The 18,903-nt window shown below is 54.4% G+C and overlaps 3 protein-coding genes across 3 annotated transcripts in view; 2 read left to right on the top strand and 1 right to left on the bottom strand.

The window, feature by feature from the left end:
- Positions 1-1,235: 1,235 nt before the first annotated feature.
- Tcap (titin-cap) lies at positions 1,236-2,467 on the top strand. The gene is made up of 2 exons (XM_070028129.1): positions 1,236-1,385; positions 1,652-2,467. Exons 1-2 carry the CDS (start codon positions 1,276-1,278, stop codon positions 2,043-2,045), a joined length of 504 nt encoding a protein of 167 aa, XP_069884230.1. The 5' UTR covers positions 1,236-1,275; the 3' UTR covers positions 2,046-2,467.
- A 1,473-nt stretch (positions 2,468-3,940) lies between these two features.
- On the top strand, positions 3,941-5,744 carry Pnmt (phenylethanolamine N-methyltransferase). The gene is made up of 3 exons (XM_070026859.1): positions 3,941-4,265; positions 4,879-5,086; positions 5,210-5,744. Exons 1-3 carry the CDS (start codon positions 4,082-4,084, stop codon positions 5,655-5,657), a joined length of 840 nt encoding a protein of 279 aa, XP_069882960.1. The 5' UTR covers positions 3,941-4,081; the 3' UTR covers positions 5,658-5,744.
- Positions 5,745-6,281: 537 nt separating this feature from the next.
- Pgap3 (post-GPI attachment to proteins phospholipase 3) overlaps positions 6,282-18,903 on the bottom strand; it is a 13,510-nt gene continuing 888 nt past the window's right edge. The window contains exons 2-8 of the mRNA XM_070028128.1: positions 17,585-17,682; positions 16,308-16,460; positions 9,928-9,990; positions 9,125-9,186; positions 8,744-8,880; positions 8,328-8,532; positions 6,282-8,144 (exon numbers count right to left, since the gene is read on the bottom strand). Coding sequence (XP_069884229.1) covers positions 8,081-8,144; positions 8,328-8,532; positions 8,744-8,880; positions 9,125-9,186; positions 9,928-9,990; positions 16,308-16,460; positions 17,585-17,682 — 782 coding nt within the window. The 3' untranslated portion in view covers positions 6,282-8,080. The remainder of the gene's footprint in view (positions 8,145-8,327; positions 8,533-8,743; positions 8,881-9,124; positions 9,187-9,927; positions 9,991-16,307; positions 16,461-17,584; positions 17,683-18,903) is intronic.

The following is an 18,903-nucleotide window of genomic DNA, read 5'->3' as shown; positions in this document are numbered from 1 at the left end:
AGGTGGCTCATGCCTGTAATCCTGGCGACTCAGGAGGCTGAGATCTGAAGGTCAAAGTCCAAAGTCAGCCAGGACAGGAAAGTCTTTGAGATTCTTATCTCCAGTTAATCATAGAAAAAAAAGGTGGAATTGGAACTGTGGCTCAAGTGGTAGAGCACTAGCCTTGAGAAGAAGGAAAAAAAAAAAGCTCAAGGACAGCACGCAGGTCTGGAATTTAAGTCCCAGGACTGGCAAAGAAAAAGAAAGAAAGAAAAAGACTGATCAGTTATCACCTAGTACTGCCTCTTCCTAATGCCCACCATGCTGCTTGTTAGCTATTTGAAGCAGGTGCTGCTCCCTTGGGTGGCCTCAGCATGGTTTCTCCTGCTCTCCCTGAACAAAAGTCCCCTCCCAGCTAATACATTGGAGTTGACTCATCTGAGCTCTTCTGTCAGCCCATTATGGCCAAAAAAAAATAGAGAAAACGAAGCCCCGAGCTGGCCCATGGTCAGCTCCACAGCGAAACTTGGAGCTAGAGCTAGGTCTTTTGCCTGCGACTCTTAGAATGTCTGGGTTCCCATCTCACCCTGTTTTCCCCCTTGAGGACCTGGGTGTCTGAAGGACTGTCTCCCATATCTACCCTCTCCACTCTGGCTGCATCTAAGAGACCTCTTCTCTGGCCACTGGCTACTGGAAGGAGAGCTTCATATCCTAGGGTCCCTGGTATGGAATTAATGTCCCCTCCTCCCTGCTGGCGTGGGGTGGGGCCTTCAGTACACAAGCCTGAGGACATGGTTGCACTGTCCAGGGGCCCAGCTAGGGATGTGCCCTTGAGCTCAGGATGGGTGGTGGGGGCTGGGGGGGATCAGCAGCCCTGGAACAGATCAAGGGGCATCAGTTCCTGCTGTCTCCTGTTTACAAGCTGCTATCGTCCCTGAGCAAGGGGGAACAGGCGGGGCAGAGGGCAATGCCAAGGTGGCACGAGGCGGGACATGTGCCTGGTGTGAGTTGGTATCTGCCGAGTGTCAGGCACCTGGAAGTGCTCCTCTGAGGCCCCCAAGCCCCCACCAGAGCATCCTGATCCCTTGAGAAGCTGACCTCTGACCTAGAGGCAGCTAGACTCCAGGAGCCCCCTGCCCCCGCCCTGACTCAGAGCCCCTACACAAGTGAGTCTTGGCTCTGCTTATAGCATCTGACGCCAGAGGGGCTGAAAATAGCCCCTGGAGAAGGGGGAGAAGGGGACTATTTAAAGGGCCCAGGAGACGCAGAGTGGTGTAGAGGGAACAAGGAGTGATCATGGCCACTGTGGAAATGAGCTGCCAGGTATCAGAGGAGAACCAGGAGCGCCGGGAGGCCTTCTGGGCTGAATGGAAAGATCTGACTCTGTCCACAAGGCCGGAGGAGGGGTGAGTCTGGGTCAGATGGGAGCCCTGCCTCTGCTTCCCCAAAAGCACCCTCCCAAGCCATCTGAGGCTAGAGTACAAAACCCCCAAGTTTCTGTGGATAAGGGCAAGAAGGGTGATCACATAGGAGAGCAGAGTGGAGTCAGCCTCCCCCCACACCCCCCCCAACACCAGACCCACAGCTGCTGGGTCTGAGGAGCCCCTCTCCGGCCTGAGCCTGGAGGGCGGCAGCTCTCAGGAGCTCACTGTCCCCCCGCCCCCCCTTCCAGCTGCTCCCTGCATGAGGAGGATAGCCAGCGGCATGAGACCTACCACCGGCAGGGGCAATGCCAGGCCCTGGTGCAGCAGTCCCCCTGGCTGGTGATGCGCCTGGGCATCCTGGGCCGTGGGCTGCAGGAGTACCAGCTGCCCTACCAGCGAGTGCTGCCGCTGCCCATCTTCACCCCAACCAAGTTGGGAGTCGCCAAGCAGGAGCGCGAGGAGACCCCCATCCAGCTGCGGGAGCTGCTGGCGCTAGAGACAGCTCTGGGTGGCCAGTGCACAGAGCGCCAGGACGTGGCTGAGATCACCAAGCAACTGCCTCCCGTGGTCCCTGTCAGCAAGCCGGGAACCCTCCGCCGAACCCTGTCCCGCTCCATGTCCCAGGAAGCACAGAGAGGCTGAGAGGGACTTGACTTGGGCTCCACCGTGCCTACCCTGGGCTGGGCCCATCCTGGCTAGGACCATGGAGCTGCTGGCCGTGGCTGCTTTGTAGTTTGCCCAGAGTTGAGGGGCTATGGAAAGTGGGAGCCAGAGGCCAGGATGCCTGGGTCCCCTGAGTTCTCAAAGGGAGGGGAACGAAGATGGTGGACACAAGGGGTGAAGAGCTGGGGGCCCTCACAGATGAGCACCCTCAGCTCCAGAAGTGACTGAAAGATGGTGGTGAGGGCGAGAGGCCCCTGAGAAAGTGACTTGGTCCAGGTTTCAGCTTCAGAGAAGCCTGGGAAGGAAGTTTGGAGACTGGAGGGAGGGGGATGTGAAGAGGGCAGAGGCAGGGCAGGGCCCTCGGCACCCTCTGTTAGTACTGCAATAAAAGCTCAACCATGTTCCAGTCTCGTCTCTTTCCTTGTGGTTATGGGGCGGGGGGAAGAGGAGGGGGGAAGTGGGGCCAGCCCATTGGTGCCTCTCCATGCACTTCTGGGAACAGCCCTGCATCTGAGCTAAATACGGCCGAGCCAGAAGGTGCACCTCATACTTGGGAGTGGGGTTCAGAGCAGAGCTGTAAAACGAACGGTGGCTGGCTGGTCCTCTTCCCATCTCCTGACTGAGTGTTGCCCCACTCCTGGCTTTCATGCCCAGCCCCTGGCACTGGGCGGTACCCAGCAGGCCAGCTGGCATGGGGGTTTGTTTAAATGGTATCTTGTGGAGAATATGAAGGCACTTGGCATCGGCACTGTCCTTGGCTGTGCCTGGGGTGTGTAGGGGTCAATGACCCCCAAGGCCTCTCAGCTACATATCCAGACATAATCAGTCCGTTGCTGGGGTCAGGTTCTCTACCCTTTCTGGCCAGGGGGGATGGGGGAGAGAGTGCAGAGAGGGATGGGGTCAAGTTCCTGTCTGTGACCCCTGCAGCTGTTGCAATGACTCATGTCCCAACCGGCTGCCTGGCTCAACAAGGAGAGTTTCCCCTTGGGACAAGGAGGCGCACAGAGTCGGCCAGAGGCTGATCTTAGCAGAGGCTAGTCGCCTACTCAAGGCAGAGACCATGGAGATGCTGTGGACAGAATGGCTTCCCATTTGAGGGGATGAGCATCCTTCATGCCTAGTACCTGAGAGACAACAGGGTTCAGAGAATGCCAAATATGTGGTCACACCACCCCTAGGAGTCATGGCTAGGCTGACAGTATGTTCAGCACCCTCTGCTGTCACCTGGGTTGGGTGTCTCTAATGTGGCAGGAACAGCAGGAACTTTCTGCCCTGGGCAGCCCAGATAAGCATTTCAGCGCCCAGGGGGCCCAGCGAGGCTGTTCTGCTTGCTAAGTGCATTAGCCCCATTCACCTCCCCGATCACTGCTTCCATCCGACAGGACAGGGAGGAGGGTGAACCCGACTCCAGGCCCCCGGGGCAATTATGGAAGAGGCCAGAACACACTGTTCTTTGGGGTGGGGATGGCAGGCACTGGAGGAGGGCCCTAGGAGAGTTGGGGTGTTATTACAAGGGTGTCCCAGAGGAAAGTGGGGGGAGGCGGCGGGGGGTTTGGAGGCCTGTTAGGAGGGCACGGGATTTGGGGGGACTGGGCCTAATTCAGACCCTGGAGAAGAGAAGGCATGGGGTGATGGGCAAAAGGGGGGTAAATAGCTGCCAGGGGCCGACAAGGAGAGGAGGGGGAGCGGCGGGGAGGGGTGCAGCACGCAGGATCAGGAGCTGGGGTGGGGGCCCGGGGACAGGGTGAGGGCTGTTGGAGTCCTTGCAGAGGGAGGGAGGGTGGGGCGGGACCTGCTGTTCCACGGCCCCCCCCCCGGCCCCCCTCCCGCACCTCCGGCGTGTCTGCTCCCAGGACACTAAGGGAGATGGATGTGGTGTCGGGGCGCGCGGCCCCCGGGGCGGCTCATCGCTCAGCCGCCGCCCCCGCAGCCCAGGGGTCGGGGCGGGGGTCCAGAGGCAGATAAAGGGGCCGCGAGGCGGGGGAGCGGGACACACGGCAGGCCAGGGCTGCAGGATGAGCCGCGCGGACCCGAGTCGCGCCACGGACCCCGGCCGGGCGGCAGTGGCCTCTGCCTACCAGCGCTTCGAGCCCCGCGCCTATCTCCGCAACAACTACGCACCGCCTCGCGGGGACCTGCGCAGCCCCGACGGCGTCGGGCCTTGGAAGCTGCGTTGCCTGGCTCAGACTTTCTCTACTGGTGAGCTGAGCTGAGCGCAGGGAAACGGAGGCACCTGTGCAGAAAGCGGGGTGCAGGCGGGTGGACCCGAAGCAGAGATAGGTAAGAGGTAGAGGAAGAGGTAGCCGGGCGTAGTGGCACACAGCTGTAATCCCAGCTACTGCAGAGGCCGAGGCAGGAGGATTGCGGGAGCTGAGGAGAGCCAAGCCATCCTGAGCAACGTGGCAGGACTCCATCTCTTTAAAAAGAAGCAAAGAGGAGTGTGACTGAGGGAAGGATGCTCAGATCTGCCTGGTAAAGTGGGAGACTGAGAGGAAAGCAGATGCAGAGACTGGGGAAAGCAGCGTGAGGGGGAAGGCCAGGTGTTTCCAGATCTCCCCATTTAGCCCTTCCCAGAGCCACAGTGTTCTAGACGTGGAACCTGAGTCAGAGGGTCCAAGAGCCTTTCCCAAAGTCACTCCAGGGCGGACCATCGGGACAGCCTGGTTCTGTCTAATCTCAGAGGGCCACTGAGGAGGGAGGTGGAGGAGCTGGGGAAGGGTGAGGAGGGGGCAGAGAGGAGGAAGGAGAGGGTGTGTGAAGCAGGGGCAGCTGCTCGGGCAGACATAGGACCCCTCTTCCTTTGCCCTGCCAGGTGAGGTGTCTGGACACACCCTCATAGACATTGGCTCTGGTCCCACCATATACCAGCTGCTCAGTGCCTGCAGCTACTTTGAGGACATCACCATGACCGATTTCCTGGAGGTCAACCGTCAGGAGCTGGGACTCTGGCTGCGAGAGGAGCCCATGGCTTTTGACTGGAGTGTGTACAGCCAGCACGTCTGCCTCATCGAGGGCAAGGGGTAAGGACATGGCATAAGGGCAGGGGGTGAGGGCAGGGGGCTTCCCATGGAGTGGCTAGTGGGGGACAGCAGAGGACTGAGGGTGGGGAGGAGACCTGCCTTGTGTCCCCTTCCACCCCCCAGTGAATCCTGGCAGGAGAAGGAACGTCTGCTGAGAGCCAGAGTGAAGCGAGTCCTCCCCATTGATGTGCACCAGCCTCAGCCTCTGGGAGATGGGAGCCTGGCACCCCTGCCTGCTGATGCCCTGGTGTCTGCCTTCTGCTTGGAGGCGGTGAGCCCAGACCTTGCCAGCTTCCAGCAAGCCTTGCACCACATCACCACGCTGCTCAGGCCTGGGGGGCACCTCCTTCTCATTGGGGCCCTGGAAGAGTCGTGGTACCTGGCCGGGGAGGCCAGGCTGGCTGTGGTGCCAGTGTGTGAGGAGGAGGTGAGGGAGGCCCTGGTGCTGAGTGGCTATGAGGTCCGAGACCTTCGCACCTACATCATGCCTGCCCATCTCCGCACAGGGGTGGATGATGTCAAGGGCATCTTCTTTGCTTGGGCCCAGAAGAAAGGGGGGGTGGAGGTGTGAGAACCCTGTGTGCCCATGCCCTGTGGCCTTCACCCACCTGCTTCCCTGTTGCCTGAGGTGGCACCTAATAAAGACATCCTTTCCTGATGCCAAGTGTTCACGATCTGTGGTTCTGGGGAGCAACAAGGGGGCAGAGATCTCCTGTAGGGGTGGGCAGCACCCACTTTCATCTTTGTTTTTGTTCAGAAGCCTCCATGAGGGTAGCACTCTGTATGCTCATCCTTCTCAAACTCAGGAAGGCCCTGTAGCAGTTACTGCTGCTACCTTGCAGCTCAGCAGTGGCTGGGGGAGGGGGGGGGTCCTGTTATTCTGTTGCCAGGAGAAGCTCAGAGCTGTTAGGTAATAAGCTGCAGTGACTCAGGTTCAGTCCCGAAGAAGCTGGAGAGTCAGGAGATAAGTGGAGTGGTGGCCTGGTGGCAGGGAGTTAGGGGGTGTTAAGGCAGGCCTGAGAAGTGAGTGGCAGAATCAGTGTCAGCTCCCCCGCCCTGCCCCTGCCCTGCAGATTGGACTTGAGCTCTGCCCAGCCTCTGCTCCTAGCCCCTGGTAGAGACCCAGTCTCTGTCTGCTGCCTCCTTCTTCCCACCAGCCCACCCTACACACAAATCTGAGCCTATGGCAGGTGAGTGAGGCAGGGAATCAGTTTATTACACATGTCCCTTGCTATCTCCCACTTGAAAAATAGTTCTTTAGTATCAAAAGAATCTGAGGCTGGAGTCCTGGCATTGTACTCCTCCCTGCAAGGAGGGACAGGGAAGGGACAAAACACAAGTCCAGGCTCCCGGGCTGCAACACACTGCCTTCAGGATGGAGGAGTTCTGTAGCTACACTCTATCCCGCAGAGGACAGTGTCACGGCTGCACACACTGCCAGGGGTCACCTCCTCCAGGATGCCAGCAGTGGAGCTCCTGCGTGTCCCAGCTGTCCCCAGGCCCTTCTGCAGAGGGCAGAAACCGACTGCACCACAGCTCTTTCCTCTGGTCTCCAGATTAGCTGATACACCCCAAATCAGGCTGTGCTGAGAGCCTAGAGTCAAGAACTGGAAAAGGAGGGCAGGGAAGGAGGCTCAGTGGTAGAGCGCTTGCCTTGCATGCATGAGGCCCTGGGTTTGATTCCTCAGCATAAGCAGAAAAAAGCCAGAAGTGTGCTGTGGCTCAAGTGGTAGAGCACTAGCTTTGAGCTGAAGAGCTGAGGGACAGCACCCAGGCCCAGAGTTCAGGCCCCACGACTGGCAAAAAAAAAACAAACAAACAAAAAAACAAAAACAAAAACCAACTGGAAAAGGAGCCCAACCATGGAAGGCAAGGAGACAGGGAAGCCCGAAGATGTTGGAATCCTATTTTCCTTCCCTCTATCCCCCAAGGGGCTGGTTCTAGAGGGAGCTCTTAAGTTATGTGAGGTCCTATGAGGTTTGGAGGAAGATGTCAAAGAAACATGCACACACACATACACTCACACAGAGCCTGGACCCCAGACCTCAGTCAGATCACGTGCATATCCTGGCTGCCAGCCTGGCTGCATCCTTGGTGTTCAGGTGACTGCTGATGGTGCTGACTCTCACTCTGTTCCAACTGCCCCCCCCCACACACACCACGTGTAGCACGTGCACCTGCATTCGTGCTCATCTCAAGCAAGTATCCACCGCACACTCACACTAAATCACACCTTTCCCAAACTTATGCACGCACACACACACACACACACACACACACACACACACACACACACACACACACACACACACACACACACACACACACACACACACACCATACACATTGCATGCTCAGGTCTGAGTTCTCCATGCCCAGGCCTGGTTACCTCTGTCCTACACACTACTGTGTGGGCTCCCAACCAGAAGAGCAGCACAGGATTCATATCCTGGAGCATCTGGGGTCCTGGCCCTAAAGGAAGTGTGGTGAGGCTCTGGAAGTCTGCATGGAGTAGGCCAGATGAAATGTCAATCCCAACCAATCCAAACAGCTCTGTCCCTTGAAACCCCCAGATTAGAGCTGGGCAGAAGAATGGGCATCCAGTGCCACCTAGTGGCACTCTGGAGGAGGGCAGGGCTAATAGGAGACCCCCACTGCATCCCAAAGACCCATAGTACTAGTATCCCACAGATGAAGGATGTGGTGGGGGAAGGGCTGATGGTGGGTGGGGGGAGATAGAAGCAGCGTCCTTCTGAGTAGAACTTGGTCCAGGTCCAGTTCATCTAGAGGTATCAGAGGGGCTGCCCAGATGTTTGGAGGCCATCACAAGGACAGACTCCAAGCCCTGGGAGTACGAACAAGGGGTGGGCAGCTCCATGATTCTCAGCCCACCTCTATCATGAGTTCAAAAAGCTAAAAGGAGAAAATAAGTCATTTCATGAGGGAGGGAGGAGGGGGGAGCTGTCAGGAAGGGAAGATCTCCTCCTAGGGTCTTCAATCCAGCTTGAACTTGTCTTCTGATTCTCTCAGCAGGTATAGGCTGTCATCTTCCAGAAAGCTGTAGGCAGAAGGAGAAGCCCACTGAGGCTGGCACCTCGCTCTGGGAGCTCCCTGGGACAAAGTGGGAGGGCATGGGCAAGCGGGAAGGAGGCCAGCAACACATGGCGCCCTCAGTCTGCCTTAGGATTGGGCAAGGAAGGGCACAAAGAAAAGTGAACGCTGGGCTAGGGCTGGTACCCACCTGAAAAAGAGGATGTAGACAGGGATGGTGCTGATGTGCCAGATGGCATGGGCATCCAGGACCCAGAAGAAGGGTGGGAAGTCAAGTAGTTCAAGCAGGGACAGCCCCTGCAGCAGCAAAACCACCACCATGCACTTGTGGACATGAGGCAGCTGCCGGCGGTTCCACAGGCACCAGGCCAGCCACCATACCATGTTCACCACACCTGGGGATCGGTGGGCACGACAGGCTCACTCATCAGACCGCCTCCCTGTCCCCAGGCCACCCTCCAAGTGCTTAGTCCTGGGCCCATCCTCAGTCTGTCCTCCCAGCCTCACCTCTCCCTCCTCCTCCCAAGGCCTCTCCAGAACCTCTAACTTCATCCACCCCCCTGTTCTGCACATGGCCGGACCTCTGGGGCTTCTGTCCTGCCTTACCAATTGCCACGTTGACCACCAAGTTGTAGCCATAGTCAAAGTGGATGAGGCTCAAGTAGGAGACGTGTGCGGTCAGCAGCAGCAGCAGGAGGGCGCGGAAGGCACTGGCCACAGACGGGTGCTGCAGCCCCACGGTCCTGCCCACCACCCAAAGCAGCTCAAGGTGGCAGGTAGCTATCCCGCTCCCTGAACCACCTTCTTCAACAGGAGCGCACCTTGCTGAAGCCGCTGCCCTCTCCCCTGCCCAAAGAGGGCAGCCCCTCCCCCAGGGCAGCCTGGTGGTGTTGGGGAGGCCAGGGAAGAGGCCCTGAACAGTACCTCTGGGGAGGATGAGGAGCCCCTCACTGCCCACCTGTTCCCCAGCCTGTCAGATAGACTCACCTGACACAGCACAGGTAGATAGAGTGCAGGATGACAGCAGAAGCACAGAAGTAGTCCATCTTCTGAGGATGGGGATAGCCCACGGGGCCGTGTGAGGAGACGAGGGCACTCAAAGGCTTTGCAGACGGCAGAGCCCACCAGAGCACCCACCGGGGACAGGGGCAGGGAGGGCCTAGGCCTAGGCTTGCAGTCAACAGAGATGTGGTCATATGCCCAGGGTGCTTTAACCCTGATGGATTCGCTATGTTCACATTGCACAATGGTTTAGTGTGCATACCTGTGTGTGTGTGTATGTGTAAACTGGGGCTTGAACTCAGGACTTCACACTCAAGGCTGGTGCTCTATTACTTGGCCTACACCTTTACTTCCAGCTTATTTTCTGGTTAGTTGGAGATAAGAGTCTCAAGGACTTTTCAGTTGGGCCTGACTTCAAACTCTGATCCTCAGATCTCAGCCTGCTGAGTAAACTATAATCCTCAACTGTCATCCGAGCTAGGATTGCGGGTGTGAGCCATGGTTGCTTGGCCCTGGCATTGTGCTTTAACACTGCTCTGCAGCCAGGTTTTCATGGCCACCGTGAGTGCACACCACTGAATTCAGAGCTGAATTCAAGGACACTGGTCCCGATCACTCCTACTAGCTGGTGGCCTTGAGCAAATGACTTCACTTCTGTGAGGCAAAATGAGCCAGTGATGGAACCTTACAACCTTAGGAGCCTACTGAGGGTACACATTACAGGCCGTTCTGCCCAAGCCGCCTGTTCCCCTCTGGCACTGTCCGTGTAAGGGGGTGAGAGCACTCACCTCTGTGAGATCAGTGTCCCTGGTGTGGAAGACCGTGGACCAGAACCACGCATTGAGGGACACCTGAGGAAGGAGGGGTGGGTGAGTGCGCTATGTCCTGTCTGGGGGGACTCCCAGAGGTTCATAACCGCGGCCTTTGGGATGGGCTCTGAGGGAGAGAAATGTGCTTTTTGCGTCCCCAGATCCCTGTTGAATTACCCAGGCCCTCACTCCTACTCAGCCTAGTTTCCTCAGGAGGACAATTCCCCTCAAAACTGTGACATACCCCCCTAAAGCCCCCAAAGCCACAGGGGCTACAGCCTCCACAGGTTCTAGCCTGGCCTGGGAACCAGTCCTGGCAAAGCAAGTTCCCAGGTTACTCAACAGCTATGGCAACAGCCCGAGGGGCCTGCCTCCTCCTCCTCCTCCACCAACCAGGTGATGACAGCCCCACCTGGGCCCAGGGGGAGCGGGTGACCTCAGCTTCTAGGGGTGGGATGAAGTGGGAGGAATGAAAGGGCTTGGGCCAGCCTTGGGGTGTGTCCCTGAACACTGAGGCCCAGCCTCTGAGGACAGCTGCCAATCTAGCCCAGCTCTCTCCTGGCCAGGCCAGCCCAACTCGCCAAGCCAGAGCCCTGGGGAAGAGCAAGGGCAAGACAGAAGGGCTGCAGCCAGCGAGGGCCCGGGGTAAATGACATGGAGAAAGCAGGCGTCTTATGGGCGTGGTTGCTGGCACTTTCTTCCAGGATGGCTGTGTTCTGGGATGCAGTGCAGAGGCCAGGCAGTCAAAGGAAGAAACAACAGGGCCAGGCCTGGTGTGTCCCGGAGGAGGGGAGGAGTGCTCAGGGTGGGACGGGCCTGTCAGAGATGAAAAGGACAAAAGAGCTGCCAGCTTTAGTACCCGGATAACTGACCAGACCAGGGGCAGAAAGCCATTCCATAGGATCCAGCAGCAGGAGGGTTAGGCAGGCAGCTGGGGGGACGGCAGGCAGAGAGAGAAGGGAGGAGGCGCAGGACCGCAAGGCTAGCCAGATACCGGTTCCACGGCTGGGCTGAGCTTGGGAGAGTCAGGGCAGCCTGTGGCCTGTGCAGCCTGAGCCTTGCTCTTCTGTTGCTCTAGACTGTGGCAAAGGCCTTGCCTCTTAGGCCAGCTCCCTGCTTGGGACATATCTGGGCTAGCCAGTTTTTGAGATAAGAGTCTCACTCATTCTTGTCTGGACTGAGTGGTCTTCTGTTCCTTCCTGGCCCTGAGGGCTGATGACTTCTCAGGCCAGGCTGTTTCTTCCTTTTTTTTTTTTTTTTTTTTTTTGGGTCCAGTCATTGGGCCTGAACTCTGGGCCTGGGCGCTTGTCCCTCAGCTCTTCAGCTCAAGGCTAGCGCTCTACTACTTGAGCCACAGTGCCACTTCTGGCTTTTTTTTTTCTGCTTATGTGGTGTTGAGGAATTGAACTCAGGGCCTCAAGCATGCAAGGCAAGCGCTCTACCACTGAGCCATCTTCCCAGCCCTGCTTCTTCCTTTAAGGGTGGCCATTCTGTCCCTGCCACCTGCTTCTGGGCTTCCTGCTACTGTCCCTTCCTCTAGAGGCTTCTGACTTCTTGGACACTGAGGTACACAGGGTCACAGCTGGGAGAGGAGCCACCCTGGGCTGGAGACAGATGCAGGCAATCACCAGGGCCATGACCAGGAAGGACAGGTTCAGGGTCAGCTTAGGGAAGAGATTGGCCCAGGAACTAGTGTAGGAGGAAGAGGAGAAGGAGCAGAGGCTGCCAGTCAGCCAGGCCTCCTTGTCACCCACAATAGAAAGAGAGAGGTGACAAGAGGATTAAGTGGCAGTTGGAACACCCAAAAGCATCAGTGGACATGCGCTGGGCCAGGCCTTCACTCCACAGGAAGGACAGGCGGGGGCTGCTGGGCCCCCTGCCAAACCTCTACCTCCGACACCTTCCACTTTTAGAGACCCAACTCAAGACTGGACTCTGGTTGCCCGCTCTCCCTGAGAGACTATCCTATATGGGGAGTGACCCTTTCCTAAGACTTAGAATGCAGGGCTTCAGTGGCTCACACTGAGGATGGTGGTTTAAAGCCAATCAGGCAGGAAAGATGGTAAAACTCTTATCTCTAATTAAAAACCAAAAAAGCCAGAAGTGGAGCTGTGGCTAGTCTAGAGTATAAAAAGCTCAGGGACAATGTCCAAGGTCAAGCCCTAACACTGGCAACACACACACACACACACACACACACACACACACACACACACACACACACACACACTCTGCAAGCCCTAGAGCCATACTTCCCAGGTTCAAATCTCAGCTCTGCCCGGCTTCTAATTTTTTTGTTTGTTTGTTTGCTAGTCCTGGGGCTTGAACTCCGAGCCTGGGTGCTGTCCCTGAGCTTCTTTTGCTCAAAGCTAGTGCTCTACAACTTGAGCCACAGCTCCACTTCTGGCTTTTTGGTAGTTTAATGGAGATAAGAGTCTCACAGACTTTCCTGTCCGGGATGGCTTGGAACAGCAATTCTCAGATTTCAGCCTTCTGAGTAGGTAGGATGACAAGGGTGAGCCACCAGTCTGGCTCAGCTGTATTCTTGAACAAGTAACCAAGCTTCTGTGATGACCTTAGTGGCCTCACCCACAGAGTAGTGTTAAAATAGCACGCACACCTTCCAGGAGAGCTGTCTTACATGCCTGGTCAAAGGAGCCACTCCACAAATGGCTACTGTTATTCCTGCGTGCTCCTCAGCTGATGTCCCATAAATGTTGTTTTCCTTCATTCTGTCCAGTAGGCTGACCCCACCACTTCCTTCATGGCTTCCCCTATATTTTTAAGTGTTGCCAAGTTCAAGGTCAAACCTTGGGATTCCTGGAATGTAGACACTTCACCTTGGGTAGAGCTTTTCTTCCTTGTTCCTGAGCCACTAGCCCAACAGTAGGGTCCCAACTGATACTGTTGCTCTTCTGCATTTGTAATCAAGGCCCAAGCAGAGGACAGATGGACAGAGAAGGAAGGGAAATCCCCAGACACAAGTGCATGGCTGCTCCAGGCTCCTCAGCCAGGCTGGAGGGGAGTGGAAGGGGCAGACACCATAACCAGCCAGGGGGACAGTGGGCTGGCCCAAGCACCCAGAACTTCAGCAAACACTGAGCCAAGGGGGTGGCCAGGGCACGGCGCCAGTGCAGGGGACAGGGATGAGGGGCCGGTGCAGTCTGCTGGAAAATAGGAAAATTGAGACAAAAATATCACAGCCATGAAACTGGTTGCATGCCACGGGAGCCAGATCTGTCAGGAATTCGACCCCAGTGCTAAGCCCCAGTGCTTGGGGCTGTCATTGACACCGTAGTGGTGGGGACAAGTGGGTCTTTAAATAGCTCGGTGTCTCAGAAGTGGGGGAAGCAGAATGTTAAATATGATGCCTGCTGCCATCCTGTCCCCTCCCAGGGGCCAGTGTCTAGCTCTGCCTCAGGCATAGTAAGCCTGCCCGGGCTCATTCTTGAGAGAACAGGAGCTTTTTCTACATCAAAAAGGATTCCTTGATTTCCTGCCATTGCCCATTCCACTGGCTCTTGTCGGACCATCAGGAAATCCTTCCTGAAGTCTAACCACCTTTTGGCTGCAGGGGCAACTTATCTCTTGTAGTTTCCTCAACAGAGGTGACCTATCAGGCCTTACCTCCGTAAATCATCCTATAAAGACAGTCAGGGGGCTGGGAATGTGGCTTAGGAGTGCTTGCTTAGCATGCATGAAGTCCTGGGTTCAATTCCTCAGTACCACATACATAGAAAAAGCTAGAAGTAGTGCTGTGGCTCAAGTGGTAGAGTGCTATCCTTGAGCAAAAGAAGCTCATCAGAGACAATGCCCAGGCCCTGAGTTCAAGCCCTAGGACTGGCAAAAAATAAAAAAGATAGTTGGGGCTTCCCTTCTACTTCTTCCTCTCACTTTTACACTCGAGGACCTTTCTCTATTAGAAGAAGCAGTGGGGAAGTGGTTCGGTCTCCTAGATGCAGCAGAAAGTCAAGCCTCCTTCATGAAGTCAATGAGCCTTTGCTAGGTGCCCTTGGCTCATATCTATAATCCTAGCTACTCAGGAGACTAAGTTCTGAGGATCTCAGGTTCAAAGCCAGCTTATGCAAAAAAGTCTCTGAGACTCTTATCTCTAATTAACCATCAAAACACTAGAAGTGGAGCTGTGGCTCAAGTTGTAGAGTGCTAGCCTTGAGCAAAGAAGCTCAGGGACAGTGAGTTTTTTTCTTTTTTTTGGGGGGGGGAGGTCAGGTGTGGGGCTTGAACTTTGGGCCTGGGCACTATCCCACAGCTCTTCAGCTCAAGGCTAGTGCTCTACCACTTGAACCACAGCGCCAATTCCAGCTTTCTGAGTAGTTTATTGGAGATAAGAGTCTCAGGAACTTTCCTGCCCGGGCTGGCTTTGAACCATGATCCTCAAATCTCAGCCTCCTGAATAGCTAGGATTACAGGCGTGAGCGCCTGGCTCAGGGACAGTGTTATGCCCATAGTGTCCCAGGATACCTCCCCAAACACACTCCCTCAACACACACACACACACACACACACACACACACACACACACACACACACACACTTTTGTGCCTCAGTATGCAGAACTTAGCAGGCTTTCTAGCCTTTCCTGGTACCTGCCCAGCTGTAGCCCAAGTCTATACAGCAAGGCAGGGTGGCTTTCTGCCAAAGCTTTACTAGCCCCTCTAGGGGCCATGGTCTCTTAATTTCCCAAAGGCAAAGCTGTGGCATCCTTACACCAAAATAGAACCCAGAATTGATGGGGCCTTCCCACTGTACCCCAATTCAAAGAGGGGCCTCATTCTGTCTAGAAGACCAGCCCAGGACAAAGTCCACTGCCACACCCTCCAAACAACTCAGGCTGTCTCCCTCCTGCAGAAACATACATACAAAGAACTTAATGTCAAGTATAAAATCTGAAGTAGATGGGCTGGGTCTGGGGACAAGCCTGTAATCCCAGCATTCAGTAGGTGAAGGCAGAAGACTGAGAGTTGGAGTCCAAGTTTGACTACAGAGTGAGACACACACACACACACACACACACACACACACACACACACACACGAATAAAAAGAAAAACAAATGATCATCATCTATAGTGGGTCTGAGGCTATGTCCACTGAGGGCCTTGTGATGGTACAAGGGAACCCCATGACTTACAGCCCCATGTTCTGCAGTGTCCTAAGACTTAGGCTCCAGCTATCTGTTCTCTACTCCCTGCCCTACATCATCCCCAACTCTTCCCCTAAAGCTCTTGGCTATTGTGGACTGCTGGCGTCCCTGGCAGGTGGTACTGCTCACTAAGACAGAAGTTGAGGTGCAGACACCAGAGATGAAAGCCCCAGGAATCAAGAGCTGTGCAGCAACCCTCTAAAGTATCCTTGGGACTGTGGTTCAGGCACAGAGGTGATGAACTTTGTGCCAGGCAGCACTGCTCGGTGCTCTCTAAGAGGGGTGGGGATGAAGAGGCAGACAAGCCATGTCCCTGGAAGAACCCCAAGGGAAAAGGAGACAGGAGGGACCTGCTTTCCTCTCTCAGACAGGACTAAATTCCCTTCTCAATGAGTGGTCTAAACAAGAAGTGGGGGCTCCACTGCACCCATGGTTGTGACACTGTGCACTGTTGCCACTCCCTTGCCTACAACCAGGTCCCAGCCCTAGCCTGGCACTCAGCCCTCTTAGCTCCATCTCATCTCCTTATACTCCAAGGCTGCCTGCACAGGCCCTACCCGTACTGCCTGGAACGGCTGAATCCCAACTCCTCTCTCCCATACACCCATGTCTAAGCCTTGTCAGGCCTACAAGTTTCCCATGACACTGTCCTCCCTGGTACTTATCCCCTACTAGAGGATGTGGCCTCTGCCTCACAACTCCCCCAGCTCTCAACTGGGCCTTCCTGGGCTCTGCCTGACTCCTGCCTCCTGTCTCCCAGGTAGGCCCATGACATTTCACTCCCTAGGATGGAGCCTGCAGTCCCTCCAGTACCAACCCTGTGTCTGCCCACAGGCAAATGCTCAGCCATCTTTCAGCCCAGGATGTGGAGGCAGCCTAGGCTGAGGGCTCAGGCCTTCAAATCACTGTGCTAGCAGTTAGGCCTATTTTCTTTACTTGCTAACTAGTTAGCTATTCACTTCCCAGCTCTGAGCCTTTTTCTGATGAGGATTACATGAGGAAATATATGTTAAGTGCTTAGAACAGAATTTCTATCCCTTTATCCACCTGGCTTAGGGCTCTGCTGGAAGGGAAGACCTGCAGAGTCCCTTTTCGGTTACAACTGTACTTTTAGCCCTGGAAAACAGGGCAAGCTGGGTGGCTAGAAGTCCGGGGTATCATTGAGGATTGAGAGTTCCTCCTGTCAGGCTACCTACCCAGGCAAAGGCCACACAGGTGTGGTACATGGGGGAGGAGGCTGGCACGGATGTGCGGTAGCGGCAGAGCATCACCAGGCTGGCCAGGCCATTGAGGAGAGAGGCCACAGCAGAAGCTGGCTCTTGGATGAACAGGAACCGAGAGAAGGGCCACTGAAAAAAGGAGCAAATGGAGGGGGGTCTGAGGGACAGGCAGCCCCGAAGGTGTTGCATCAACAGGTTTCCAGTTGTTTCCTCAGCTCTGGACTTTGGCCAAAGCCTTTGGCTCTCTCAGGCCAATGAGTAGCTCTAGAGTCATTGCTGGTTAGGATCAGGACCTTGTCCTGGCCAGCACACACTTCTCTGTTCCTGGGGAGAACAGATAAGCCAATAACGATGGAAATAACTTGTGTCCATCCAGACAACAGCTTCTAATCCTTTTTCAAGTGTTTGCCACAGTCCTTGGAGCATCAGCTTACTCTGTGGCAAATTAGGGAGAATAATTCCTACCAGTCTCAACTGCTAAAACGAGACAATATTGGACCAAAAGGTGCCTGGAAAGTGAGCAATCTGAAGGATAGTGATACTAATTCTGACCTTTACTGGAGAAGCAACAGAAAAACATGCCATTATGAGAACTTCAATGGCTTAAGAAGCCCAGCACCCCCCTCTAAGGAGACCCTGAAGCCACCCAGATCATGTTACTCCAATTCCACAAACGGAACACATTGGTTCCATCAAATCATAGGGAAAGAGGCAGCTTCTGAATAGGTCCTGCTCCAAACCTCCACCATCACCCCACACTTCAGACTGCTTGCACAGGGTGGACCAACAAAAGTGCATCTTTTTTTCTCTTTTTCTTTCTTTCTTTCTTTCTTTCTTTCTTTCTTTCTTTCTTTCTTTCTTTCTTTCTTTCTTTCTTTCTTTTTCTTCCTTCCTCTCTCTCTCTCTCTCTCTCTCTCTCTCTCTCTCTCTCTCTCTCTCTCTCTCTCTTTCTCTCTTTCTTCCTTTTTTTGTCAGTCGTGAAGCTTGAACTCTGGGCCTGGGCGCTGTCGCTGAGCTCTTCAGCTCAAGGTGAGTGCACTACTTCAGCCACAGCACCACTTCCAGTTTTCAGTCTTTAATTGGAGTAAGAGTCTCACAACTTTCCTGCCTGGGCTGGCTTTGAACCGTGATTCTCAGATCTCAGCCTCCTGAGTGGCTAGGATAACAGGCATGAGCCACCAGTACCCAGCCCAAAGTGTATCTTGTTCCTATCACATGACCACCAACATACCTTCTCTGATCTTCCAACTCACCTTGCCATGGAACTGAGGCACTCTGTAGCCTTCCTGGAGGTAAAGGCCAACAGTGAGCCACATACACTCATACTTACAGTCGTCCCGACAAGTCCAGCCTGAAATAGATAAATGGAGCCAGTGGACTCCCCAGCTGAGGAGGCACAGAGAAAACCAGGTGGAGTCCAAGTACAAATGGAGGCCAAGTGGCCTAGATGTTGGAGACAATCAACAGAAATCTCAAATTTCTAGCTTTCCACCTGAGTAGAGGGAGGGTGGTGGGACTTACATACAAGAGGAAGGAAAATGAGTATATGTAAGCAACTTTTAGGGATGGGAGCAAATACAAGTATTTCTCCTTTCACCCAAGATGGGAGATTTGTCTCTGTGTATGGGTGTGTGTGTGTGTTGGTACTGGAGTTTGAACTCAGGACCTCTTGCTCTCACTTTCCACTCAAGGCTGGCATTGTACCTTTGCACCGTATTTTCATTTCTGGATTTTTTTTGCTGGTTGTTTCACTTGGATTCATCAGCCAGGTTGGCTCTGAACCTCAGATCTCAACCTCCTGAGTAACTAGGACTAGAGGCACAAGCCTGGCTTCAAGATAGGGAGCTTGGCCTATGATGGAGTCACCTATGGATAGCTGAGTGTATGGGTGCCCTTTGTGAACACAGAATTATTCCTACTTGTCTGGGAGGAGTTCTTGCTGCCCCCTTATGTCCTGGGAAAATGAAACCTAAATGCTTTACCCTAACTTTTGAGGCCCCAAGTTGCTTTTCCACCTTTTCATAGTCCCTGTGTCTGGGTAAACTAAACCATTGAGTGTGCCCACATCTGTCCCCCACTCTCTCTGTTCCATCTGTATGGAATGGAAAAGGGTAGTACAGTACAAGCTGTGTCTCAGCTTTACTATTTATAATCAGTGTGACCTTGGGCAGGGTCTTATTGTTTCCCAATTTGTAAAATAGAGAAACTACCTCAAAGGCTGTGATGAAAGCTATTTGACCTATTGTGACGTCTGCCATACCATAGGAGCTCAATATGCCTGTTCCTTGCCACTAAAGTCATGGATGGGAAGTTAATGTGTTCATCTGGAAGCCATTCCTTCACAAAATATTATGTAAGATGTTCCATTTCTTTATGCCTGAGGAAACACTTTTTATGGTAACTTGTCATATGGTCTATGAACAAACCCACTTTTTTAGACATTGATAAATTATTTTTTCCCCCACATGATATTTTATACAAGAATACCTCAGATGTGTTATTAGATGTGACTGACTTAAACAAACCTATTAGACTTGTATCAATTAGTTACATGTTCAATTCATAGTCTTTT

This window comes from Dipodomys merriami, unplaced genomic scaffold (assembly GCF_024711535.1).
Source record: "Dipodomys merriami isolate MVZ:Mamm:240054 unplaced genomic scaffold, mDipMer1.0.p SCAF_19, whole genome shotgun sequence".
NCBI classification, from domain to species: domain Eukaryota; kingdom Metazoa; phylum Chordata; class Mammalia; order Rodentia; family Heteromyidae; genus Dipodomys; species Dipodomys merriami.
The sequence above is the reverse complement of the archived record's forward strand: the minus strand, read 5'-3'. Positions and strand labels throughout refer to the sequence as shown.

What these genes read in the sequence shown, in the direction of transcription:
- Tcap (XM_070028129.1), top strand. Translation starts at nt 1,276, where the DNA reads ATGGCCACTGTGGAAATGAGCTGCCAGGTATCAGAGGAGAACCAGGAG. An exon ending in TCCACAAGGCCGGAGGAGGG is followed by an intron (nt 1,386 to 1,651) that starts GTGAGTCTGGGT and finishes CCCCCCTTCCAG; the next exon opens with CTGCTCCCTGCATGAGGAGG.
- Pnmt (XM_070026859.1), top strand. Translation starts at nt 4,082, where the DNA reads ATGAGCCGCGCGGACCCGAGTCGCGCCACGGACCCCGGCCGGGCGGCA. An exon ending in GGCTCAGACTTTCTCTACTG is followed by an intron (nt 4,266 to 4,878) that starts GTGAGCTGAGCT and finishes TTGCCCTGCCAG; the next exon opens with GTGAGGTGTCTGGACACACC. An exon ending in TGCCTCATCGAGGGCAAGGG is followed by an intron (nt 5,087 to 5,209) that starts GTAAGGACATGG and finishes TCCACCCCCCAG; the next exon opens with TGAATCCTGGCAGGAGAAGG.